Source organism: Sabethes cyaneus, chromosome 3 (genome assembly GCF_943734655.1).
Source record: "Sabethes cyaneus chromosome 3, idSabCyanKW18_F2, whole genome shotgun sequence".
Classification (NCBI taxonomy): domain Eukaryota; kingdom Metazoa; phylum Arthropoda; class Insecta; order Diptera; family Culicidae; genus Sabethes; species Sabethes cyaneus.
Genome location: NC_071355.1, coordinates 194,864,261 through 194,891,882, shown reverse-complemented (window position 1 = coordinate 194,891,882; position 27,622 = coordinate 194,864,261). Strand labels below are relative to the sequence as shown.

The 27,622-nt window shown below is 38.8% G+C and overlaps 1 protein-coding gene across 1 annotated transcript in view; it reads right to left on the bottom strand.

Moving 5' to 3' along the window:
* The window catches only part of LOC128740553 (uncharacterized), an 87,618-nt gene extending 60,973 nt beyond the window's left edge, over positions 1-26,645 (bottom strand). The window contains exons 1-3 of the mRNA XM_053836101.1: positions 26,515-26,645; positions 22,629-22,819; positions 5,447-5,660 (exon numbers count right to left, since the gene is read on the bottom strand). Coding sequence (XP_053692076.1) covers positions 5,447-5,660; positions 22,629-22,819; positions 26,515-26,645 — 536 coding nt within the window. The remainder of the gene's footprint in view (positions 1-5,446; positions 5,661-22,628; positions 22,820-26,514) is intronic.
* Positions 26,646-27,622: the final 977 nt, after the last annotated feature.

The following is a 27,622-nucleotide window of genomic DNA, read 5'->3' as shown; positions in this document are numbered from 1 at the left end:
TATGAATTGTGCTCCGTCAACAGCCTTAGGTGTGGCAAGACTTAACAACAACTCAAACAAGAAATCTGTTTCTTCTCGTTTTGAAACATCTCATTGCCGGAACCATCCCTTTGTACCAGGTGTCGTTTTTTCTGTTGTTATTTTGGAATCTTTGACCTGTCGTTATTAGGGAACATTCGCTCCTCCACAAACAGGTTTTCGCCGAGAATGTGTGGCCGAGGCACAGTGAGATGTAAAGAATCGGCAATGAAGTTACCTGTATTATTTTGCACGTGTATCACCTGCTCAAATCAAAATCCTCCCCAGCACAATTCAACAGATTGTAGCAGTTAAAAAGGGATTATCCCTACGTTATGATGATGAACGAATACATGAATGAATGATCAAAACAATAGCCTACGGTGTTTGAAAGAAAACAGAAAAAGAAACTATAAGGTACACAAGAGGTTGCTTTTTTATGTTTTACAAACGACCATTCGATGGTGCTACTGAAATATGTTATAACGATAGTCGTAAAATTTGCCTTTTATCACCCTGGAATCGGCGGTTGCGGCACCTTAGAAACTAGACTGTGTAATTTGATCACAGTTAGTGTGAAGAAATGGAAATCAGCGGTGGATGATTTTTTACGGTTTTAGGAAAAGCCCAATTTAACAAGAATTCACCAAATCGCGTCGTCGCGTTCAAACTGTCGAGCGGGAATGGAATGTCACCAACCAACAGGAGAGACAGTTTCAGTAGACTTGCCTCGCCCGAAAGTACATCCGCTGGTGATGAATCTCGTAAAGCGCGACCACAGTCGGTGGTTGTGATTCCAGGAAACACATTAATGCTGTGGGAAGATCGGCATATGACAGATCTGGCAATGAGCTAGCAGCTTATAGGTTGTAGCATATTGCAGGCTGCAGCACATTCATACTGGCAAAAACATTGACGTGCGAAAAAACATTGATTCAAATGAATCCTCACAATTCGAAGCATCATTTGAAAATCGTCGAATTGGTTTTTCATTCCCCGATACTATGTTTTCTTTTCCAATATAATTCTCTAATTATGTACCTATAGCTATTTCCACCACTTCAAGAAGCTGGTTCTAAAATATTCACTTTGGAGTCTAAAAATCATTTGAGTACTGGTTACATCCAGATGTGTATGAATCCTAGTTATTTTCTTCGACTCAATTTCAATTACAATTTATTTATTTTTTTTTGAAGGGTGTTACATTGTAATACTGTATTAAAATTTATGATTAATTTAAAATTGGATTATTATCTTTATATACGAAAATAGAAATTTCTAAAATGAAGTTTGCATATTGACTCATTTCTTTGCCTATAAACACACAGAAATCACATAATCAGGCAGTCTCTGTTGCCATCAGTTCTACGTATTCGATTCCACGGCATAAATATTCAATTCCAATGTGTCCTTCGTTACATTCCCCCCTACACAGTCGAATTAAAATAGCTCTTTTCCTCGATAGGGGAAATGAAAGGGCCACTTATTATTCCGAGTATCAGGCTGCTTTAAGGCGTACATGATGGTTCCTTTTAGGATGCTTAAAGTGTTTGAGGCTACCCGAGTTTATTTACTTTTGTGTGGACTATTTAAAGGGTTTCCCTGCGGGCGTGCCCAGACTTTGATGGAAGCGTTTCCGCGGGAACCAAAGTCGTCGGGAGAACAGAGCTGTTGTAATCGCTGGCGTGCCCAGACTGAGCTAGGTACCCCACCTTTTCTATAAAATTTAATGTAAATAATTTCTGGGACCTAGAACCCGCAGTTTTTAGTTTGATCTGCCACTAGTTTTGCTATAAGTAAATGAATTGCGTAAAAATAGTTCCAGATTCGAGTCCAATTACAAGTCCAGCTATAAATAAAACTTTAGTTTCAAGCCTAGTTTCAAGTCCGAGGTCAACACTAATTTCATTTCCAATTTCAGCGCCGATTTCAAGTCCGGACATGCTTTCAGGCCATTTCCAAACACAATTTCAAGCCTGATTTCATGTCTAATTTCAATTCTATCAAGTTCAACTTTAAGTCCGTTTTCAAAATCAGTTTCAAGTCCAAATTAAAATCAATTTATAATTATTTTACCTATTACTTACAGATGGAGAGTCGTTTCTTATGGCAATTTGGTATCATTTGCTTTCGTGCCTCGCTCGTTGCATTTTTCCTATAGGACGGTTGTTTTTGAAGGTCAAATTCAGCTTGGGCACACTTAACATTTACGCATCTACAAACCGGGATTTATATGAGAGAAAAGAATGAAAAACGATAAAGAGAACTAGGAACACGAGAAAGAAAATGAGGAACAACTGGACAGAAATGCAATAAAACGAGGACACTTTTTTATCGTTTTTGATATTGACTTATACTAGTCAAGTTAATTTATACTTTTTACTAGGGAGTAAATGTGTTTTTGTAAAAAACGAACATTGGAAGAACTGAGAAAAATAATATGCAAACTGTGAAAAATAATAAAGCTGTCCAGGTGGGACATGAACCCACAACTCTCAATCCCCACGTGGGCAGTTAATTATTATTCACAGTTTGCATATAATTTTCTCTAGTTCTTCCAATGTTCGTTCTCCACAAAAACACATTTACTCTCTAGTAAAACGAGGAGCAGAATAATTGAGAAACAAGAACAGAAAATGAGAAATATGAACTAAAAAATGAAAACGGAAGACGGAATGGAACATGGAATAAAACGAAAAACAGAACAGAAACGGAGGAAAACGGGATAATAATAACAAGAACGGACAGGCGAGAACAATAAAACAAGAAGACGAACCTCAAAATGAGGAAAAGCGTATTCCACCACTAAACGGACGGTGTCAATCTAAATGCTCAGTGTTGTGCCTGCTTTAGAAAAACGGAATCAATCAAAGCCCTGGATGGGACAAAATGGGAATGGAATAGGTAAATGGGTGAGAATAAAAAGGCAAATTAAAAACGAAAAGCGAAGAGCGAAGGGAAAAAAGCAGTTGAAACCCGAATAAACGTGATAGGAAAAAAGAAATGCAGGGTACCCAGGGCAGAGGAAAGCTAAACAGACAAAGACGATAAATGAAAAAAAGAAATAAAAAGGGTTAGATAAAGACGAAAACAGGGAAACGACAAACATGAAAGAAAATTTCAAAAAATTAGTGATAAACAAGAAGAAAAATAGGACTGTAAACAGGAAAAAATGGGTAAGGAGACGAAGAAAAGCGGAGCAATGAAACAAAAAACACGGGACAGAAAAAGAGAAAAAATAGGAAAAACGAAAAAGGAGGAAAGAAAAAGAAGAAAAGTGAAAGCAAATACCAAGAAAGCTGTTCAGAAAAATTAAAAACGGAACAAAAAATGGAAAAAGGGGAGAAAAGAGGAAAAAGGAATAGAAAAGAAATAAAACATAAGAAATATGTCAAGTAAAACTTCGTGTTTAATTTTGTGTCCATTTTTAAATTTAAGTCTAATTTAATGTCCAATATCAAGATCAAATTCAAGTTCAATTGCATGTCCGATTTTAAGCCTAATTTCAAGTCCCATTCAATTCCAATTTCCAGCTCAATTTGGAATAAAGCAAGTTTGTTTCACTGTCTTAAATATATTTAAAATTTGTGTTGGTAATAGAATAATGTAGATATTTCATAATTCATTTTCCTTTTGCTTTTGATTACACTGAAGTCGCTTTTTACGCGACTATTTTTACGCGAATTTCGGAATTTACGCGGATGCGCGTCTATTTTTTCGCGTAGTGTTAAAATCCACAAAGTTGTTTTACGCGAAATTTTGGTTTTTTTACGCGAGTTTTGGAATTTACGCGTTTTTTACGCGAGTTGCGGAATTTACTCGGTCTTTTTTACGCGAATTGCGAAATTTTCGCGGGACGTATCTTTTGCGTTAAAAGCGACTTGAGCGCACTATCGCCTTAGTGCTCGTTACCAGGGGGCTCTTACAAGAGCTTTTTGGTGGTGAGGATGAGCGGTGAATTAAACTAAAATAGCCCAAAGTAGTCAAATTACACTTCTAATTTATAGTCCCGTTTCGAGTCTAATTTCTAGTCCAATTTCAGATGATTTTAAATCCAATTGCACCCAAAAGTCCGGAATTTTTAACCACATTTTCGCCGGTATTTTTGTGATAATATAAGTAATAACAGATTCGCCACCCTACGATTACTCTATTTTTCAGGCCAAAACATTCTTTTGCAAGGTCCGATGGGCATGCTAGTGGTTGTAATGATTAGTTTCAGCGTGGATTTAATTTTAGTTCAAAACATACTTTAGATTATATTTGGACTTTTATTCTGTCTCAAACCAGTATACACTAACAGTCGGCGGAGAAGTCTATCGAACAAAAAAACAAAAGGCCAAATTCCTCCGGAATGTAATAGTCAAGACTTTGCTTGTTTACTTGCAATAATCTTTCAAGAAATCTTGAAATAATCAAAGTATACAGATCAAACATACGTTGCACAGCATTTTGAAGGCTACAATTTTTGCTCAACAGCACAACAGGGACAAATAAATAGTTTCGCAACTACCATGTTGAGTCAATTTATCATCGGATTAACTTTTTGTATATATTAATAATCCGCTTGAAAAGAAAAAAGGCTATACTATTGGAGGTCATTTTTAACATCTATTTTTTAATGACCGAATGGCATTACTTATTATGTCAGCATTTTTTGCGGAAAATGTACCTTCAGTTGTGAAAAGGTCTATCCAGCAAATTTACGATTGAAATGCATTACATTTGAAAAACTTCATCTTCAACAAGAGTCGCTCTGTATTGTATGAGTTCCGACATATTGCAACTAGTGTACGGGATAGTTTCACTAGCATTACGCAACGATATCGAACAAATATCAACATAAAACGATTTTTTTTGTGATTACCTCACCAATGAAAACATACAGAAACCGACGCTCTTCCATCAGTAAAACAACCGCTAAGATAAGCTTTCGCACATTCCACTACCTTCCTACTTACCTCTAGGTAGCGGAATTTTTTCTTTAATTATAAATTTGAAAGCACGTGCAAGCAGCTAGCAAGCCGTGAAAAAGTATAGACTTAGAGACCGTGATTTCACATAATTAATTCGGATGCGAAAATTGAGCCGAAATTCGTATCATTCGGGTTGTGCTGACTCTACTCTACCTGAACGCGACCGGCTAGCTGCTACAAGCATTAGAAGGAAATGATTTTATCATACTTGTTTTGGAGGTTAGCTTGTATTAGTGTTTTTTTTTGTCTAAATTATCGGCTGCTACTGTTTTAGCAGGAATCAAATCAGATTGTAGAATCATATCGAATCAAAAATTGGCCTTTGATTAAACTTTGAATAAACTAAACAGGATTGAAATAGTGGATTGAACTAATTCGTTAGTCCAACCGCTTGTATTAGTACAACATTAAGCGTTTAAACAGAACAGAAAATACAAAACAGCAATACTCACGATACGAGACTTTCCAGCGTGACAAATAGCCGCTCCCGTTCGATCTCGTGCGTTCGCTCGTACAGGTCCACCAGCTTCACATTCCGATAGCCGAGTATCTCGCGCAGGAAGATGCTGTAGATGCGTGAAATGATTTGATGGGTATATCGTCTGCTCACTTGGATCGCTATTGAATCATTCTGGTTGCGGGAGGCGAAGCGTGGCAGGAGGTTTTCTGCGTGTTGTTGGGGTACATGGAGAGCAAAGAGAGAGAGGAGAAAAAATAAAATTGTGAGAGAACTATACACAACATCGTCACAGTCACAGAAGCCGCCGACGGCGTTGCCGTCGCCGCCGCCACTATGCGTGCGTTGGCGGGAAATAAGCAAGACTATAAAAATAAGTGAGTTGTTGACCAGCAGACGAAAATAATTGACATCGAGGGGGAAAGTTACAGTATGCCGCTTCCGTTTAATACAACTCGGTTGATTTTTAAATTTAGAAGTTTTTGATAAGTTGACGGTCATAAATGCATTGTGTGCATAAACTAGACATTTTACAATGGCGTTAATACTGCGAAATAGAGCAAACTCAAGAACATGTTTACAGGGTCAATGCTTCTTTACACAAAACACGTTCGTTGTAACAACGATGTTTTAGATTCTTATTATAAAAATTTTAGAAAAAATATACGGTGTTGAAGGTTTTTTTTCGACAAACCCTACATTTGTCGTATTGTATTGAAACCTGAGTTGGAGAAATTATAAATCTAAAAGTTATTTTTTTCTAATATTGCCTAGTATTATTAAACACTTAAACACACTATTGAAAAATTAAAATTTGACCGCGATTTTGATTTTAGATTTTGATCTTATATCCTGTAAAATCCTAAGTCAAACTTCATTTTTTGTTTGTTTATGATTGTTTTATTAACAATTTTTTAGGAACCTGGTGGAACGCAGGTGCTTTTCTTGTCGGCTCGTTGGTAAAACGCAATCTTTATCATCTTTCTTATTTGCTTATTCGGCAACACTGCGGATTATCTATTCAGTGCCGAATTTAGGATGTGTTCATATTTAGCGAGGATGACACGGATTAACTTGATCAGATTCATGTTTAAGCATAAATTGCCTAACCAAATCACACGCCGCCTTAAAGTCTATAAACAGATGGTGGGTCTGCAAGTTGAATTCTCAAAATTTATCAAGGATCTGTTGCTCACTGTTGTGCACACTTGATAAGAAAATGATTTTTTATAACGGTAGTTTTAACAATCGACGGAGCGGACAGTAAAAGAAAGTAATGACACAAAGGTATTGATAGTGTCCAAACAGAATGGGACAAGACGTGAAGGGAAAAGAACCGAAATTAGGTAAGAGAGTCATTGAAGTAACACTTTAGCAGTTGTGTACCGTTCCACTTTAACAGAATCCGCAGATCGAACCAAGCTATAATACGCGAGGCGACCGTGAGCGCTTTCTCTGACTTTAGTCAAACGGCAAACTAGGGCAATGCAATGCAGGCCGAAAAAGAATCTGAGTCAATATCGTGGTAAATCAGGAAGAAGGGTCAAGGCACTACATCTCCCCCCCTACAGAACTGCTTTTTTCATTTCTTTTTATATATACATTCTGTTCTTCTGTATTTTGGCTCAAGGTATTTTAAATAGATAATTAGTTTTAACTTTTGTTACTTTCTTCTACATTATTTATTCGTATTTTCGTATTATAAACTTCTTTGTCTCGAGCGTAAAGATGACCTCCGTCACAAATCACTTGTTTTCATTACGTTTTATAGACCTCTCGTATCCGGGTGCGTTATACAACTTCAAGAAAAACTTTAAAACGGTGTCTCAAACTATCAGTATAACAATTAAAGAGACTGTACACACGATTGAACAATCAACATATAGCTCTAATTGGTTCGTTTTGACCATAATCGAATTGAGTATTGGAAGTTAGGGCGAAAAAATTCAACGCCTCGAAGGGCACGTGGACTGGTATAAAAATTGATTTGCGCCAGGATGTTTGGAGAGTCCAATTCGCCCACTAAAACTTTCTAGATAAACAGAAACCTCTGTTTTTCTCCTATTGTCGAAGGTTTCAATATTGAATAGGTTGCAGTGGTCTTGATTTGGCAAGGGTAGGAATCTCAAAGCATATCGTAAGAATTTGGCTGCAATTGCTTTTAACCTGGAGGACCAAATCTTTCTGGGAGGGCTCCAAACTACCACAGCATACTCTAGGACAGAATGCACAATAGACAAGTACAGAACACGTTACCAATATAGGGATCTTTAAGTTCTTTGAAGACTAAAGGACTTTCTTACGACTAAAGGAGATGATCGAACACTTGCGCACGCCAATGGAAAACTCATTCCTTCGATATCAGTTCACAAAGAGATTGATTGGCTTTTGCAGTTTACAGCAGTCTTCAAAAGATTTGACTAGTTTAAACATTGTCATATCATCAGCATACAGCATTGTGGATCCTCGCTCGTGGAAGTATCAGTACAAACCTCTTTTAGAACCAAAAAAAAATAGTGGCCCGAGGTTGCTTCCTTGTGGAACATCAGTATGATGGCAATTAGTGACAAACTAAAATGATGGAAAACAAGCGAGGGGTCTGAAAAGAGCGGAGGTGTGGTGGCGATTGATAAAAAATTGATAAAATTTCTTTTTCTTTATATAAATTTCTGGAAAGAAAACAGATGTACAAGCGACTGGGGGACTAAAGGGGTAGGTATTAAGAAGGGAAGAGACTGGCAAGTGATGGGGGAGTGGTAAAGAAAGGGACGACGCCTAAATGAGGAAAAAGAATTTTGTTTCTTGCGATATAGGAATTTCCGTTACGACAATATATGCACAAGTGGATGGGAGACAAAGCGGCCCCGAGTAAGATCGGGTACTGAGTTAATGAATATGAAACACTGCGATGGTGATTTAACGTTAATGAAGGTAGAACGTCAAGGATGATTTAGAATGGCATGAAATGAATGCAGTCCATGTTGTGTCAACTGACGTAAACCCAAGGACGAGTAAGCTCAAAAGCTCGCAATCTAAGGTTTGGTTTATTATAGGTTCAGATTTTGTCATGAACAAGCTTTCTTTGCGATGGAATATCTCTACAAATTGGTTTCCTGAGATCTTGATCTCGTGGCTTCGGAATTTTCTGTTGAGATACATGAGAAATCCTTGATTTGATGGCAGAGATAAAGCAGGCTGTACTGATTCAGTTGAACCGTCAAGTCACAGAGATCATTAAAAATAAAATAAATTTTATATGCAATTTTTTGGTCTGTCCTTAACGGCTTTAATCCGTATTTATTGTAGTTGTGTGTTGCACAGTTGCCATTTCAACAGAAATAAACTTGCATTTTTTTTAACGATCATGTAAGAGTAAGACGGCTTAATTTAGTAAGGGCAGATTTGTTCTGGTGAAAACCGCACAAAAAATCCGTCTGTACCGCTGCTGTCTTAGCATGAAAGTATTTCTCACTTTCACAAAATTAAATATAACAATTTCAAATGTGGGATAAAGCAATATTTTGAGTGGTCAAATTTTAGGTTGTTAAAAAAAGTTTTTATTTATCACGTGATAAACATTGTGCAATTATCTGGATCTATAACGAAACGTCCACCGGTTCACTTGCTTATCGATTGTGTCAAGTGGGCGATTTATGAGTCCGTTAACTTACTTAATTTGCAAGTCAATTAATTCTGCTCTTAAATATTCATACAGTTTATCAATTTCTTGCTTTGACATTCTACTGTTAAACTCTATATTCACAGTTTGCAATTTTGAGCACGTAAAGCCGACTTCGAATTAATTGTCCAAGCAACGTTAATCACAGTTGTATCTTCGCAGCGTGCCTGCAGTGACAAGACGTTACACTACATATTCGATTGATCGAGCGAGCCAAAGCTTACCGGATGATGTTTTATTACAAACAGGGTGTATTTAAAAATATTTCTGTTTACGAGCACTGCTGCGACCGCACTCAAAATTTATTGTACTGGTTATGTGGTACGAATTACGCCTCTCGCAGACTCAACCTTGCTTACGCTAATTTGGTATGCCCTCACATAAAAATCAGTCCCCACATCAACAACACTCTTCTACACCCGGACCCGGGCGCGGAAGTAGAGTAAACGGCATCACGGTGGAACGGTTTTTCGGTACGGTTTTTGAAGTATCCCTAAGTGCGCAAAATGAAATTAAGTTTTTTAGTTCACTCCTACGCCTGCAACGGGGAAGACAAAATCAATAGTAATAAATCTGCAGCGTCCGGAGTTTGCACCAGAACGGTAAGCAGAGCGTTTGTGACGCCTGAATGGTTACGCTAGAGTACTGTTCGACTGCCTGGTCAGACTAAAGAGTAGGTAAATGCCAAAATTTATCTCATCCGGTTATCGGCATCGCTGCGGAATAACATATAGAAGCGGTGGCCCTAACAGAGAAGCAAGAGCGGGGCACATCATACAGGGCGATTTGCTTGGGCCACGGATTCGGATTATATTTCGGAGATGGTCGTATCGATAGTGGAATCGCCCTATACAGTGTTACAACAACACTGCGGAGCTGGGCAGTGGAGCTGGGTGCTGATATGCGTCAATTATCTCATTTGATACAACCAGCATCATACGACGGCTGCTATAGGAGTGAAGCGTACCGTCATAAACTACGGGGTTAGGTTTGTTCTGGAAGAAGTGAGGAATTTGAATTGCGTTGAAAAAAATCGATACCTAGAGCAAAAGCCAACGTTTGTGAAGTTAAGCAGATAAATTGATTGAAATTAAAACTTTCGCGTGCGTTAATATTTACATATAATTTTCGTTGGAATGTTGACGTGAGCAGAGTTGCCAAAAGCATGTGAATATTGATGTTTTGACATTCATTATGGTGTCCCACCATTATGGCACACTAAAAACTAAATAGGTATTATTTTGTAATTAACATATGAAATGTTTTCCTTGTTTTTAATGGCTTAAGGTTTAATGGCTTAAGGTTCTAAAATAGCGTAGCTATCATGATCAGTATGATGTAGCAAAAATGTTAAATTATTGCTTTTAAATTTATTATTTCTACTAAGTTATTTTGTACACATATGATGTGTACATGAGCTCAACAGAAACGAACTCCATTGTAACACGTAATATAATGCTTATAATATCTTCATTTCTATTCCGTTCAAATTTCGCAAACAGAAATATTTGAATAAGTATCAATTAGTAAACTATGCACAATAAATTACTCACCCTAAGTTACTTCACACTACTGAGCTGCTGCTGCTACTACTGCTGCGCAATCGCTCAGTGAACGGCGGAATGTCGATTCTGTGAAGGTTTATAACCCCCTTCACCTCAATATGGTCTGACCGAACAGGCTATTTTGTTGTACAAGTTATTTTCTACGAAACTCAATAAAAAGTTTTGCTTCCCCGGTCAGCGTCCCAAAACTGCCCCAAGACTAGAGTCGTTGTTTATGTTTTTCTTGTCATCAACAATTAGACGTGCAAAGCAAGCAGCACAAGCAAGTGTGATCGCCGGAGGGTAATATATGTTATTTTTGGATCATTAATTCTTGCCAACGGTCAACGCAAGCTAATTGTGGTCTATCGATAACCATAAAACTCGTACCGGTCCGTCCCTCCGCCAGTCTTTTTATTCTTTGTTCGGTATTCTATAATTACCGAATTAAATATTTTAACAATTTATTCATATTTTATTATTTAGAACAATTTGACGAATTGCGATTAAATCGAGAGAATTGGTTACGTGTTTCTTTAAGCCATACCAAATAAAAAATACTGATATGAATAATGTGAATGTTGTAAACAAGACACGACCGCATGGTTGATGTAGGACTACTTTAAACTGGAACCACTCAGTCCAACTCTCCAAAGAAATTTATTGGATTGAACAATGCCTTATATTTTACAATTGCTCAAAAGCTTGTAACAGAAATCTACAATTTATTGTATTGCACTAGATCCATACTTACTCAATTGGCTTACCGCCTAAAGACTTTGCCAGATGAACACAATTTCTCCAATTAATTCGGATGTGTGCTACCGGTCTCCAATTCGCTGGACATCGTGTACTCTCCAACAGATCTCCCTCTATATTACTCACCTTACCCTTAGTCGTCTTGTTGCTCCCGGATTTGAAGCAAATACCAAATAATTTTGCAGGGTAATTGTTCGGCATTCTACCCAACCCATCGTATCCGTCCAGCTTTTGAATATGTACTGGGTTCGTCATAGAGCTATACGAATTCATGGTTCATCCTCCGCATCCATAATCCGTCCTCCTGTACACCGCAGAAGATCGTTTTTAGCACTCGTCGTTCGAAAACCTTGAGCAGTCGCAAGTCCTTTTCGATCATTGTCCACGTTCCATGTCCGTAGAGAACAACCGAGCGTCTAATAAGCGTCTTGTATAGGGTACTCTTTGCACGAGGGCTCAGTCTGCTCGACCTCAACTCCTTGTGAAGCCCAAAGTAAGCACAACTTCCGCTAATAATATGGCTCCGAATGTCACGGATGGTGTCATTGTAAGTCATTACCAGTGATCTAAGGTAGACAAATTCGTCAACTACCTTAAGCGGCGTTGATCGGCCTCGGTTCCGCCGGCCAGCATGCGGGATTCGTTCAGTTTCTGGTAGAACTTTCGCGTTTACTAAAATCAATACAGCCGCTCCAACTCCGCATATTCCGCCTCTTCTCCCGGAAGATTTGGATTCGCTGAATCTTCTTCTTTCTATGTCATTCCACGATATGACGTGTGGCACTGCACATCTTGGCCACCCACGCAGTGTTCCTCTCCATCACCCTCCTATAGGGTCGATCCAGTGGTTCCGCTGACTCCGTCTCACGTACCCGATGGAGCTTCCACTGCACTACTAGTGGCTGTTTTTATGGTGTTCCATCACTCCTCGAGAGGGACTTCGTCCAGCTCGTCCTCTTCCGGCAGCGTAGCTTCGAGTGATTGCGCGTAGTTTACGGCGACGTCTGGTTGATTCAGCCGCGCGAGATATAACCTAGGCTGACGTCGATACCCAATATTGTTTACAATGGAGAGTTTTGGACGCATCTTAACCATCATTTGATACTGGTCCGAGTGAACGTTAGTGCTTCAATAGGATTTGACATCAATAATGCCTGAGAAGTGCGGACAATCGATCAAAACGTGGCCTTTCTGTGATTCTCTTTGATTTGGTGACATCTAGGTGCACTTGTGTAGGAGTCTATGCTGGAAAAAAAATACTTTGATCATGTTCTTGGAGCTTGGAGGTGGCAAAATCGATAAGTGTTAGGACCATTTCGTTAGTCAACGGGTGTACGTTGAGCCCTCCAATCACCAGTTTGTATTCCTCCTCCTGGCCGCCCTGAGCATTGAAATCCCCACCACATACTTTACTTTTTCGTCGAAAATCCGTTTAACGAGTCTGGGACGAATTTAAGAGTCGTTTACAGGGATGGCTCGACCACTTTGACTCAATTTTGATTGATTTGACAGTACCGTTTCAACCGAGCAAAATTTGTCAAAATTATGTATGGGACATTTGTAAAACTAGTTATTATCTACAATAATGCTAAATAAAGTTTTGCTGTATCTTTTGTAGTTCCGATGCTACAATGCTAGTACCTCATTAGTAACTAAATGAACGTTCACTTAGTTAATTTTAACGTACTAGCATTGTAGCACCGTAACTATAAAAGATACAGCAGAACTTTATTCAGCAAAATTATAGATAATAATTAGTTCTATAAATGCCCCATACATAACTTTGTCGAATTTTTGTTCGGCTGAGATAGTACTGTTAAATGAATCAAAATTGTCAAAGTGATCGAACCATCCCTGGTCGTTTATACGCTTCTCGGTCTTGGGCTGCCACTCTGAAGTTGCCCTTAACACTCGCTGTTCTAGCATCCTCTCTCTCGACGCCTGGGCTTTCTGCTGAATATTGTTTTCACTGGTCTCTAATCCGGCATCTTTGCTACGTGGCCAGCCTCGTAACCTGCGGTGTTTCATTCGCTTCCCAATATCCGCATCTTTGTAAATTTGGTAAATTTGATGGTTCATGCACCTGTGCTACATTCCATCTTCCAATATGCCACCAAGAATTGATCGCAGGATCTTACGCTCAAAAACATCAAGAGCTCGTCGGTCGTCCTCTTTCAACGTGCACGCTTCGTGGCCGTAGAGTACCCCAGAAGAATTAGCATCTTATCTTAGCGATTCATACGGAGAGATTCGTACGGAGTTGCAGGTTACGGCTTATATCGTTGTCACATGTCACTAACGTACCCGAATGCAAACAAATTCGTCGATCACTTCCAAAGTAGCACCATCTATTCCCACCGCAATTCTAACACCCGAAGAGCTACCACGAAATCTACCAGCCACCATATACTTCGTTTTGGCAGAGTTTATGACAAGCCCTATCCTCGCAGCTTCCTCCTTACGATGCGTGTACGCATCTTCTACGGCTCTTCAATATCATCCTCAAACCCTAGGAGAAAGTGACATTTCGTGATGACGGTACTGCACACCAGTCCTTCGAATAACATCTTCCAATGCAATGTTGAATAGACATTTTCGATAGCCCGTTACCTTGCTTAAAACCATCTAAAGTCACAAACGAGTCCGATGTCTTGCGCGATGCTCTGATGCTTGATCTTGAATTATCATGGGTAGAACGTATCAACTTAGTCAGTGTTATTGGAAACCACCGCTAATTTTGTTTAACTGAACTGTACGTCGCCTTGAAGCATGTTAACAAATGGTGAGTCTGCAAGTTGAATTCTAAGAACTTATCGAGGATTTATCGCAAACTGAATGTTTCGTCCGTCGTGGAGCATCCCTCTCGAAAACCGCACTGATATTCGCCAACAAAGGTTTTCTACAACGGCCTCAATCTATGAAACAGCATGCGAGAGAGTATCTTGTATGCAGAATTGAGGAGAGCAATGCTCCGATAATTGTTACATTCGAATTTGTGGCCTTTTTTGTAAAGCGAAGAATTACATTACTCAATGCTGCTTATCAGGCGTATCCTGTTCTGTAGACTGAGACCGTTAGCGAAAGTCTTCGTTTCACGCTGGTTCCCGTGACGGTCACTCCACGATGGATCAGATGTTCCCTACGTCAGTTCTGTTTATGGCCTTTAAGACGGTGTAAGATTCAATCAAACGAGCTGAGCTGTAGCAGAGAATGCAAGAACATGGTTTTCCGACGAAACTAGATACGCTGATCCATACGACGTGGGAAGGATCAAACTCATGCGGCAAAATGGCGGGTGATACTCTCTAACCTGCTATTCACTATTGGCTTGAAAGGTGCAATACGAAGAACAAACGTAAAACGGAACGGGACTTCATCACGAAATCTCACATGTTTCTTTGTTTTGCGGATGATGTCGATATCGTCGGAATCAACAGTAGAGCAGTGGAAGAGGTTTTTAGGCCTTTCAAATGGGCAGCAACGAGATTGGGACTTACCAAATGGTGTTGGTGCCGAGGTGAAGCTGGATGGAGAACGATGTAAAGTAGTGGAGGAATTCATATACCTTGGTACGCTCGTGACACTTGACAATGATGTAAGCCACGAAGTAAAACGACGAATTTCTGATACGAATCGGGCTTTCTACGGATTACGTAGCCAGTTAAAGTTCCGTAATTTGTAAATTCGTGCAAAACTGGTGTTTCACAGAACACTAATCCTCCCGGACGCCCTTTACGCACATGAATAATGGACGCCTAAGGAAGCTGATCGACGAGTACTTGTGGTTTTTGAGCATAAACTCTGCGATCTATACTAGGTGGCAGAAAAAAATGGAGTGTGGCGCAGACGCATGAACCATGAGCTGTATCAGGTATACCAATATGCTCATATAGTGAAGGATGAAGGTAGTATAATGTGGCAGGTTGCAGAGGCTGGGAACGTGGCCAGAATGCCGACGAAAGAGCAAGCAAATTTTTTTTTCAGCAGATTGCCAAGAAGAGGCCGTATACTTCGGGGCAGACCCGCACCCGTTAGATGTGTGTTGTCAAGGACGCTGCACGTTCAACTGGTGTTCGAGGGGATTGGAGAACGGCAGCCCAAGACTGACAGTACTGGAGGACCATAATTCATTCGGCGCAGGATCTATAACGGGCCGTTACCTATAAAGTATAGTAAGTACATACAACGCAAGTTGGCAAGCTTTTTTCACAATCGCAAAGCAACAATTTCCAGGTAGACAATATTTCAAAATGTTCCATTTTTCAACAACGCACACTTAAGAACCAATAGTTGTCTATATTTGGGTTGACGCGTAAAAGATTTTCCGATCGATTGGTGCAAAAATATAAAAAGTTGCTCAGAAAATCGCAAAGTTATTAGCACTCGAAACCTCGACACCCTATCTACTCAAAAACCGTTCAGTTAGCTTCGAGGTATGATGCTGGTCTAACAAGTCAGTCGTCATATGTTCGAATCTCGGGTTGGCGGTACTGCTACATAGAGTTAGTAGGATTTCAGCACTAGCCCTCTAACTGTCCTGTATTCTAACAGCCGACCGCGAAGTCTGTCGATGAAGAAGAGTCAAGTCTTAGAAAGACTTGACCCAAGGCTTTGCTGTGCTATCTAGTTAAAGTTTGCTGGCAGACGTAGTCCTACGTCAAAAATGCTGCCCAATATATAAGAGAAAAATCCTAAATAAGTTCGCTTATTACCACCGGGGGGCCTTCATTGGCAATTAACAGTCTTGACACCTTGTATACGGGCAAAACTCTCTAAGGTTCAAGTAATTAATGATATTTATTACATCCTTTTCTTTCGCGAGCTAATCAACAGCCCCGCCTGCTGAAACAACAATATACCACAGCAGCAAATAACAAAACGAGATTCTGTCTGTCTGAGACCGACTGCTGATATGCAACGCCGCGCCGCCCGGCGCTAGTAAATAGATCGCCCCACGCAAATTCCTGCATCCATTGGTGTCGTCCTTTATAAACACTCTCGCTTAACGGAAAAGTTTGAAATCTTTGGTTTTTATTTACAATTATAGTGTTTTTGTTAAATTAGAAAAGCTGTTGTTCGCAGTGATTTGATGTTTCTATATACATTTTACGCCAGACAAATTATAACTAAGTCGAATAGTATTTGAAATCCAGCCGTTTGGACCTTGCACTCCACATTTTTGACCGATTTTTATACCTCTGTTATAGTATAAAACGGATATATAACAAACGCACCGAAGTTTACAGACTGTCTGACTTTCTGAACATTACGTAAATTTGAATAATATTACTATCAAAGATTTTAAATTGAATACATTATGCTGATTATTCTGCGTTCAATAGCATTAAAATGTCTGTTGTTTATAAAGTGGGCGAATTATGGTTTCACTAGCCTTACGGTTTATTTCGTCTGGAAGATAAATAGACATCAACTAGGAGCGCTTGAGTCAAAAGATTCAATTTATTGGCGCTCCGTTATCGCCACGGCACTGGACTGGAATGACTAATTGTCTGCTAACATACCTACATATTATTCGATGTAATCTTCTAAATTATTTACAATAGTCGAGGCCTAAAATGGTGTTCCCATAATGTGCTCAAGTGCTTCTGCCTGCCGGTCAATCTTATCTTGTTCATACAGCCTGATACAATGTATCTTTGACACTTGAAAAATTCTATAAGACAAACATTTGTAGCATTATTTTCATTTCCAAGGTGGATAGGCTGATAAATGACGAAAACATTTCTACATGCTTGAAGGTTTGAATACAATCGACACATAAAGTGTTCACTTTGGGTGGGATAGAATTGTTACAGATTAACAATAAATAGGAGAAGTATTGAGAAATCGCGTGCTCCTAACTCAAGGACTTTTCGCCGTTAATCATAAGATTTGTACCATTTATTTCTGAATTACCTCCTAAGCGGGCCTATGGCGTGTTAGGCCTAGTTCAAGGCGGAACGCCGAAAGCTACCAGGCTTCGCTTGCCTTCAGGTTGTTTTTTGTTGCGTGTACGCAGTCGTTAAATCTATCGAACAACAACACGGCTCATCGAAATCGAAAAACGGGTTGGTTTAATTACAAGCGATGGACTGCAGATACCTAGGCAGGCATATACCTAACGCGTATCAATGTCCGCAAGCAATGTGTCCTTTCTCATTGCTGCTTTTCACGCTTACGACCAACGACGATACGGACGCGGTTAATTTTTCGCTTCGGCCACCAATTTAACCTGTAAAGCCCCAACCGTTTTCCAGCAAAATAGAAAGCGGAAATGTGGTAATGATTTTGTTACACGTAACAGCTAATGTTAGAGTTTGCAAACGGATCGAATTGTTTTATTTTATAATATTCTTTCACTTCACTAAATTCAAGCTAATATTTTCGATTTAATCTTCTCAATACTCAACCTAAAATTCACTTAGTTGCAGTTTACACCACTCAAATTAGTTCAGTCATTAGTGAGAAAATGGAATACGTTTGCAAATGGAAAACGGTTCCTCGGGGAGAAAGGTAAAACCATTAAATCTAAATGCCTGTCTCCGGTTTACTTCCACCCGTCTCTTGATTACTGTGAAAGGCACCTAAAATTTATTTTATTAAAAAATGAAACAATCCGGAACAACTTGATTGATTAAAATTAAAAAATAACGGAGACAAAATTAATAACTCAGACCAGAAGGAATGAACGTCGCATTTAAACAAGCAAACATTTCGTATTTTGGTTAGGTAGTACCTGTTGATGTCAGTCACCGCGGCACCGCGCAGCGCGGCGGCGGACACGAAAGAAAAACGATCGAGCTGTGATTTACCCTGAGGGCCACTATGAGACCATAAATTAGCCAACGTCACTGAAACCAGTATCGAAAAATTCGTCTACGCAGAATAACGAAATAATTTTCGGGCCCAGCTTTGCCTTAGGAAAACTATCTTAATTTGAATACCGAAGGGATGAAAGATTTATTGGCCCTCGTTCATCGATGCAGGTGTAGAGCGCTATTACGCAGCAATGTCAAAAAAACACACATTTTTTCTCCGACCTTCTGAAAGTTTACCACAAAAATATCATATAGTTTGTATTTATAGAATACAAACTGACCTTTTTCAACAAAAACTTACGTGGGAATTCTTTGCTATCATAATCGGTATTGACCACCATTATCAATATCAAGTCAAGGAGCATTTAAAACCCACATAATATGTCTGCACGCAACTATGTATTTTCTATTTTGAGAATTCAAATGGTATACGAATACTAGCTATCAACTGCCACTACTGATTATAAAACTAAGATTTTCCATTTACGACCTTATAAAAAAAATAGACGAACTCATAAAATAGTTTGGAACGAAAGCACGAAACCAGTTCTACAACAGTATCGAATTTGTAGAAAAAAAATGCAGAATGCAAAAACCGGCGAACTTGAATATTTTTGACGCAGATATTATCATTTATATAGTGTCTACCAAGTGGATTAACATTTGAAAAGAACTATTAGTAACGAACATCTCGTGCAACTATTTTTGCATAGAACTATTAATTCAGCTGATCCAAAATGCCGACGATGTCTGGCAAGGAATTTGGAAATTTTGCATGTCTCGATAATCGACATCTGGAGGTATTTCTTTTAGAAGTTTAAATTCGTCGTAAAAATAAAAAAACGAAATTGATTTTTTATCGTTCGATTCTACGTCTAACATAGTCTTCAATGTCCACAGGTGAATGCGTGAATAGATCCTCCTTTTCGTATCGGCTGAGAGTTTATAGATTTATTCATTATGATTATAATGTTTCACATTGTAAGTTGACCGTCCAAAATGCGCTTTAATTTTTACAAGGATTTGTGCAAACCCGAATGAAATAGAAAGCTTTCTTCCCAAAAATTCATGTCCATTTCGAATATCCTGAGCCTGAACAATTTGACTGTAACTTCGAAATTGTCTTTTTCGACAGCTAAACTACGAACAGTATAACAAATCAGATCAGTTGTCTCCCTCGGAACAGTCGCGCTCAGATTTTTAATGCAGAATTTCAAGTTGTTGAGAAAATGCTTGAAGCGTGAAAATTTAAGATCACTTAATCTATTCTTCTTTGAGCAAATATTTAATGCAAGAGTTTAGCATTGTTCCTATCATTCTTTGAAAATTGGATTGTGACCAGAAATTTTTAAATGGATCTAAAATGCATCGAAGATGTCAATGTAAATAGATAAAATTTTGATGTAAATTGATAATTTAACTAAAAGAATTGATACACGGCCTATGATGATATGTATTCAAGTTGATACATGGCGACCGTGACAGGACAACTGATGCACACTATCGCGTTGTGATCGATATAGTGCGTTAGTATTGCGTCCGAATATTTCTCGTTTTGTTTTTGATCGACTATTCGCCGTAGGTACTAACCAGGGCCCGACAACGTCGCCTTCAATTGCATAGCGTCACACAACAATGAAGCAGTGAAGCTTCGGTTTTAACTGAAGCAGCACCGCTTCGCTTTCAGACTGGCTTCAGTCAGCGTCAGTGGGACGGGTTTCTCTTCATCATGGCTATCGGTTTAAACTTTTCATTTGTACTTTTCTATCAAATATTCAGAAGCAAGCCAGCAATTTTGAATGCAAATGAATTGAATTTTAGCAACATTTCATATAATGCAGCGCATATTATAATCAATCCGTTCAATATCGACAAATCGTGCCTGGCATTCAGTCGTCGTCAATTAAAACTGCCACCAACTTCAATTGAAGCTTGCTTGAAATGTTCTGCTCAACAAATGAAGCAAGTCGCTTTATGTATAAAGCGAAGGTAAGAAAAAATCAGGTTTTTGCATGGAACATAATAACGTATGTATGTAAAGCGAGAATAGATTTGGTTTTCACGTTTAAACTTAAGAAAAAATGCATTCACTTGCATTTCATTGGTGATTTCTGGAAAAAATTGTGAGACCATGTTATATGCTCGTGTTCAAAAATCTTTAAAATTTTAGGACCCTTCGAATAAAATCTCAACGTAGCAAACAATTTTAGTTAATTATTGACAACTGTGGTTAACACATCCTATTATAAATGTCTTTCAAAGGTAAGAGGTAAGGTAAGAGAAAATCAGGTTTTTGCATGGAACATAATAACGTATGTATGTAAAGCGAGAATAGATTTGGTTTTCACGTTTAAACTTAAGGAAAAATGCTTAAAACGTATTTTTTTTGTCGATTGAAAAAAACTTTGTTTTTTTCGCCACCACCTCCCCCCCCCCCCCCTCTTAGAAAATAATCTTCATTTTAACATTTTGAAACGTCATAAATAAATAAAAGCCACTATATGAAACTGGTATCCATTTGATCCTCAACACCATGAAAATACGAAAATATGACTATTTTCAACGTTTTGTAATTAAATTAAAGTATCTTTCATTTGCAATCAGAACTAATAAAATCGGTTTAGCTGTTGAATTATTATTCTTTTGCTTAACAAAACTAGAATTGTTCTGATTTCTCTACAATATGCTGTAACAAATTTCCTTATTTTAGTGTACTGTTAACTGACATGCAGAAGCCATCCCTAATTGGGAAAAGTTAATAACCGAATCAGCTTCGAGATTGTTTTATTCCTTTGACTAGCCGCGCATTTCGCGCGTCTACCACAAAGAAGCTTAAGTGGCCCAATAAATAAATTAAACGAAATCATCATCATCATCATCATCATCGTGTGCAATGACATCCCACAAAAACAGCAAATAAAACGCCTGTCTAAATTTACTTGCGCCACCACATCGCAAGCAAATCCGAGACGAGCACTTTTTGCTATGCAATTATTTTTTCAGAAAAAAAAATTGTGTATTTTAAATTTTACGATTATTTATCGCCCTGGCTTAGCGAAGAATGCGTAGGTATTACTTGTAAAAATCACAGACAAAAATGAATCACATTCCTAACCCAAATATTAGAAAGAAATAATCCGCTTTGGTGGAATTTAAAGTTGAATCGTTTCCTTTACATCGAAAGCTGCGCTTTTCGGAATCAATTAACAAGTGTCGGCCAGGAAATGCTCCGTAACCTGTTGTGGCCCGTAGTAAAAATATTCCGCACGTCTTTGTGACAACGTCGTTTGCGAACATAAGCCGTTTTTTATTTCCCGAGATGATGCTTGCTCAGACAACGGCCATCATCGCCATCGGTAGTGAGAGTAATCCTGTAATTTTGCTTAGGCCTGTTTTGTTTAGCAGCATTAGCAGCGCCGGCGGGCTTTTCTTTTCGCTGTCAGGTTCTATAAATCTCTTTGACTGCGCGGGTTCGTTTACGACATTCCAGTTAGCTTTTATGATCATCTTTTCCTCTCCAGCTAGTAGTCTCTTCAAGTTCCGTTCTGTTTTGGGGTTCACTTCACGCAAACTCTAGCGCAAGGTTCGGTAGGTAGTACCAATTAAGCTAGTGGATGATCCTTGTCTTACCAGTTAATGAGCTTTTTCATTACTTTCAATTCCTCAGTGACCCCCGGAAGCCAACCGAAGATTGACCCGCTTCTTTTGTGTCAGCAACTGTCGATGTGAAAGAAGACCTTGCTTAGAATAACAGCTGTGAGTTTTCAGTGCTTTAGGAACTGGTTAGCTGTCCGTTAAAAATGCAAATTCAGATGTATTCTAGAATGCATTTGATAGAAAGTACACTGTTGGATTGTTTAGTTTTAGTTTTAGTTTTAAGTAAGAAACTATGAATCTGTTAACAAACAGTAGTATTCTCTTCTTGGATTGATGAGGAAAACTCTTTGTGAAAAATTTTCACGTTCTTTATAGTTTAAGCCTTTAATTTTGAACTAACTATTCCTAGGACAAAATTTAGGAGGTACATCTTCTTAACCTTCGACGAAAGGTTTTTAAAAACTATGCTCGTTGCCCTAAAAATGCTAAACATTAGTTAAACGTGGCGCCTTTTATTTCCCCTTGAAAAGATTGCTAGAATTTTTGTTGACAGATACACTATTCGATAGGATTAACTTTTCAGAGCTGATTATGCTCGATTGTAATTTTATGTTTAACATGACGTCTCTCTCAGGCTGCACGATAGTAGCATTTCAGAACCACTCGCCATCAGCTGCTGGGATCGCCATCACTATCTTGACATCACAAAATAAATTACCCCACCTAATACGTTCACGAATTTAAACGAATTTGCAAAAACCCAACAACCAAACCACCTACCTTTCGTTTGTGCCGGAAAACAATCATACTCATACTGCTCGGTGGTGAGTCCCGATCCGAGTGTTTCCGTTGGCAGCATATAGGATGTGACGCTGCCCGATAGCATCACAAGTAGTAGCCCGAAGGCGACAGCTAGGGCACATTTAGATTTTAATCTGGTTGATCGGGTTCGGAAAGCCATTACGGAAAATCTGCAAAATGAATTTAAAAGAGAAGCTGTTTAGTGGAAATTCTATTTATTTCGAACGCTTCGTGAGGAATTTAGTTATACGAATTTTTACAAGAAAATATAAACAACGATTATTGAATGATTTTTTTATTAGATTTGTTTTATGTGACAACAATAATGTAGGTAGTGCTCTTTAAAAAACGCAAATAAAACCATTTTATATAGATTTTAAGATATGAATTTTAGTCAGAACTATTGTTTGTTTGTTTTGAGAAGTCACCACTGTGTCAACGATTATTGGTACACTCAAGTCTTTTTTTACACGGTTTGTTTTTTTTCGATTACTCAAGAATGGTGCAACTTGGGAACCATTTACAAACTACATAACGAATATCGGACCTTTCCCAAATGTATGTATCTAATGTAAATAAATGAATGGTCCCTAAGTTGTCCCGTTCTTAATAATCGCAAAAGCAAACCATGTAAGAAAGTACTTGAGTGTAATTGTAATTATTACAACACAAAATTCGGTAATTATATTTCTGTTCCAGATTATCCAGTCCACGGATGTTATGCTCATCACAAGATGACCTTCCGGAGATTACTAATAGCGACTTTTAATTTTCATTTTTAAATCAATGTATTAATAATATTACCAATTTGCAAGAGAAATTCTTCTCACCTAATTTAGCGGAAAGTCTGCATCTTCAAAAGTGCCACAAGCATGAAATTATTAGCGGTGGGCTAGAAAATACACAAGTTTCGCAACTAACCGCCAAGTCCTTCTCGAAAAACACAGCTTCATTTATTTCATGGCAACTAATAGCCATTAATAACGTAACCTTAGTGGGAAACTTTGAGCTATGAATAAATTTTATATTTGATGCCCGCTTTATTTCACCAAGAAACCTCACAGGTATATAATGTTTTGATTGCCATTCATTACAATCTGCCGTGAAAAAGGTCTCATCATCCATCACACACATTTATATTCCGTGGAAGATGTCAAACATTTTCGGGGAAAGCGCCCACAGTCTGGATTTAACCGTAAAGGATCGCTCTCTCCTGTGACGGCGTGTGGCGTGTGCCGGTTTTTTAGTATTCAATTGTGTGCTCTCAGTCTTGGCAGGTACTTATTCACCCAATTTGGGTCCAACATATTTGCTTTCTTAGCTCACAATAAAACGGGATAAGACTTTGTCGACCGACCATCGGTTACAACCTTAAAGGTCGTTTAACATTCTCGCAAAGCGCAATTTTACTCGGAACCAGAATTTCACTTCAAAATAGGTACTTCTATTTTCGAAGTCAAGAGTTCAAAAAGTTTTTTTTTATCAGAATTTTGGAACTGGTAAGTAAGAGTTTGCATCTTGATGAATGCTTGTTTTGCGTACAAAATTAAAAATTCATTTTATGACAATCTTCATTCGAAATCGCATTTTTTCAAACTTTTTCGATAAGTTTTTCTCAAATAAAATTTGCAATAGAGCGGATAAAATAGTAATATATAGGAGCCTTGTCTGTAACCAAAGCCAGGCCCCTGACAGCACGCCATATTTTCGTGTTAAAGAAGAGAAGCTCGCTCCTTACATGATTTGTACAAAACTGAAACTAATATATGTGCCACGCAAACTACACCTGGTGCGAGCACCTCATGAGCACTCTGTCATCCAGGGCAGGATTTGTTAAGTGTCCAAAAACATGGGTTCCAAAATGTTTAAAATTTGTTATACAACAATCTACCGATGTCAGTAAGCTGGTTAAACCCCAGCGCATCAGTCTATATTCAACTATATTCAACAACAGAGTGCGCAACATTCGATATTTATAGGAAAACGCCCTTTATTGACGATTTTGTATACAAAGTTTATCTGCGACATCTGCAAGTATACCTGCTTACTATATTTTTATATTTCAATAAAAATTTCAAGGTGCAATGATACCTGATGTTAACGGAAAACTAGCAGTCATTAACTATTCGTCGGAAAGCCCAATTTCAGAAGCAGTTTTTGGGCACAAAACAAGGGTTCTGTATTTAAAAATGTATTCACTGCTTTCTTCTTGCCAATCTGAGCACAACGAATATATTTTAATGAACAAAATTTGTGTTTCAAACAAAAAACTGCTTCTGAAATGAACAAAATCAATGACGACTCATTTTACCTTAAACTTAAGCGCTCTCTATAAGCATTTAAAAGCTAGATTAGTTTTAAACATTATAACGCACTTTGTAATCGCCGGATACGCCCGTTCCGGCATCTACAACATCTTGGCACTATTGGACAATAATCAGAGCATCAAAAGAAAGCACGGTTCCGGACGGCCGACTAACCTGAGCGACAAGAAGCTCCAAAGGATGCAGCAGAGGAAGATCGAGGGAAAAGTGGTTACATCGCTGCGTGCGCTTGGCCGGGAGGTCATTGCAACCGGCCAAACATTGTAAAAGTACCTGACGAACATGAACATACATGTCAGGAAGCGGCAGTCCCGTCTACTGGTCTAGGAGCTGCAGGCAATGACGCAACGGCAGCGGCTAAATAACATTGTCAAGATTTTCTCGGCGAATCGCGACGTGGCGGTAGTGATGGACGACGAGACCTATCTCACCATGGACGGCAACGACTGGCAGGGCACTTCGTATTTTACTTCCTCACGAAGGAAGTGGGCCCCGAGTTCCCGAAGAAGGTGCTGCTGTGGCTGACAATCAGTGAGAAGGGGATGTCAAAGCCAGTCTTCTTTCGCTCCGGACTGGTCGTGAACGGGGAAATTTACAGTACGAAATGCCTGCCGGAAGTTGCGTCGTTCGTCAAGAAATACCATAAGGGTGAAGATGCGGTGTTCTGGCCGTATCTGGCGTCGGCCCACTACTCGAAGCGATCGTTGGAGGAGATGGAGCGGCTGAATATCGAAGTCGGCGAACCCGCCCAACGTCCCCCAACTGCACCCCATTGAGAATTTCTGGGCAAACCTGAAGCGTAAGATCTCCTCCAACCATTTTGTCGCGAAAACTGAAGAAGAATTGATAAATCAAACGAAAAAAGAACTCAAAAACATGCCTACATGCATGTTTTCGTTTGCCATGGCCGGAAGGCCACTTGCAAGGGCGTAGAAGTTTTTGGCAAGTAAGCGAATATAATTACCTTCCATGGAAAATTTATCAAACTCGCTGTCGTAGTTTTATTTTATCACCATCCGAAAAAAAAGTCAATTATTTTAATGCATACGTTATAAGGAGGATAGCGAAGTTTTGTAAATTTGGACTAACGTTCGTTATAGTTATCTTCCATTATACCTCATGGAACTTATAACTCATGGTGAAATAGGAGATTTTTTTTATACACGGATAGAAATTTGATCTCCCAAACGAGCAAAATGACTCATGATTTCAAATTTCTAGCATATGTTTTATGAAAATACACCATGAATAATAATCATGATATCATTAACTTCTTGCAGTACGCCACAATGCAAGATCATGAACTATTATTCATGGTTTTGTGCTGCCTTATAGGGTAGTTCAGTCATGATTTGACAGCAATTCATGCTCCATGATTTCATGATTTTATTCATGGTTTCGGAATAGGATTTCTTTCCGTGTAAAATCTAATATGGCGGCTAAATTTAGCCACCCAAACACAGAAATGCGAGATTACCTTCAAAGCAGAAACGAAATCTGGCGTCATTCTCGGCTAAATACTCCGGCTTTCCCCGACTCACCCTATTGAAGTTTGCTCCAATTCCCACAACACGTCGATTTCCAAAGTAAATGGGTGATAATTTGCAAGCCACACCCGATTATCTAAGCGAGCAAAAAACATGCATTTGGCCAGGGTCAACAGCACGGCCATTATGAAGCAGATTAATATCGAGCGGATGCCTTACTGACAGACTCGTATTCTGACATAATTGTCCTCTGATGGAACAACAGCAAGTGGTTAGGGGAATAATGTAGACTCATGAATAGCTGCAGCCTTTCCTCGAAAAGGTCAACAAAACAGTTCGAACTGCTAGCTGCTTTATTGAAGCAATATACAGATTTTGTTTTTGTTTAAATTGCTTCTGTTTTACAACACGTTTCGAGATTTCGCCGAGAAAAAATGACATATCGATAAGCAAGCTCAAGGTTAAGCCTTTCATTTTTTTCGTGAGCACAGAAACATTGAAACTGGCTCCAAGCTGATCCTTTCAGAGTTGCAGCTCCTGCTTTTAACCTATTCGTCATACCATTTATCTTGAGTAGCATCCGAATAGTGACTATCACCAGCCAGCCAGTAGCGCTCTGTTTTGTCGTTCAACATCGTCCTTCTACTATTATTTGCTGTTGATAAGTTTATTTTCCGGCTGGATTTCATTTTGCCTTGCAAATAATACGCTTGTGAATCAGTGTTATAATTCTAACCAGGCGCCACACTTTCACTTCATGTTTTGCGATATATTACAGGCCAGTGAATAGATAGGGAAAAAACCCCTCCATCAAAGAAGCAAATTAATTTACCCTCATTAATCATATGGATAATCGTTTTATTTTAATTATATGGGTGGAATTGATGTCATCATTTACATCTTCATACTAAATACAGTTAGACATTAACAAGCGGCGAACGAGCTCGACAAGTGCAACGACTGACATCGAGATCCACATGTCAACACGAGCCTTGTGAAAAGAGCACCTTACGCTCTGGGGACCACAAGCGAGACCTTCCAGGAAACCGAACCCGATTCGACGTCGGTATCGGAGGTAACGTTCTCAAGCATCTCAACGCTAGCTCATAAATTTTTGACTGTTCTCTTCCACGTTCGCCATAAAAGCCGCTTTTTATACGGC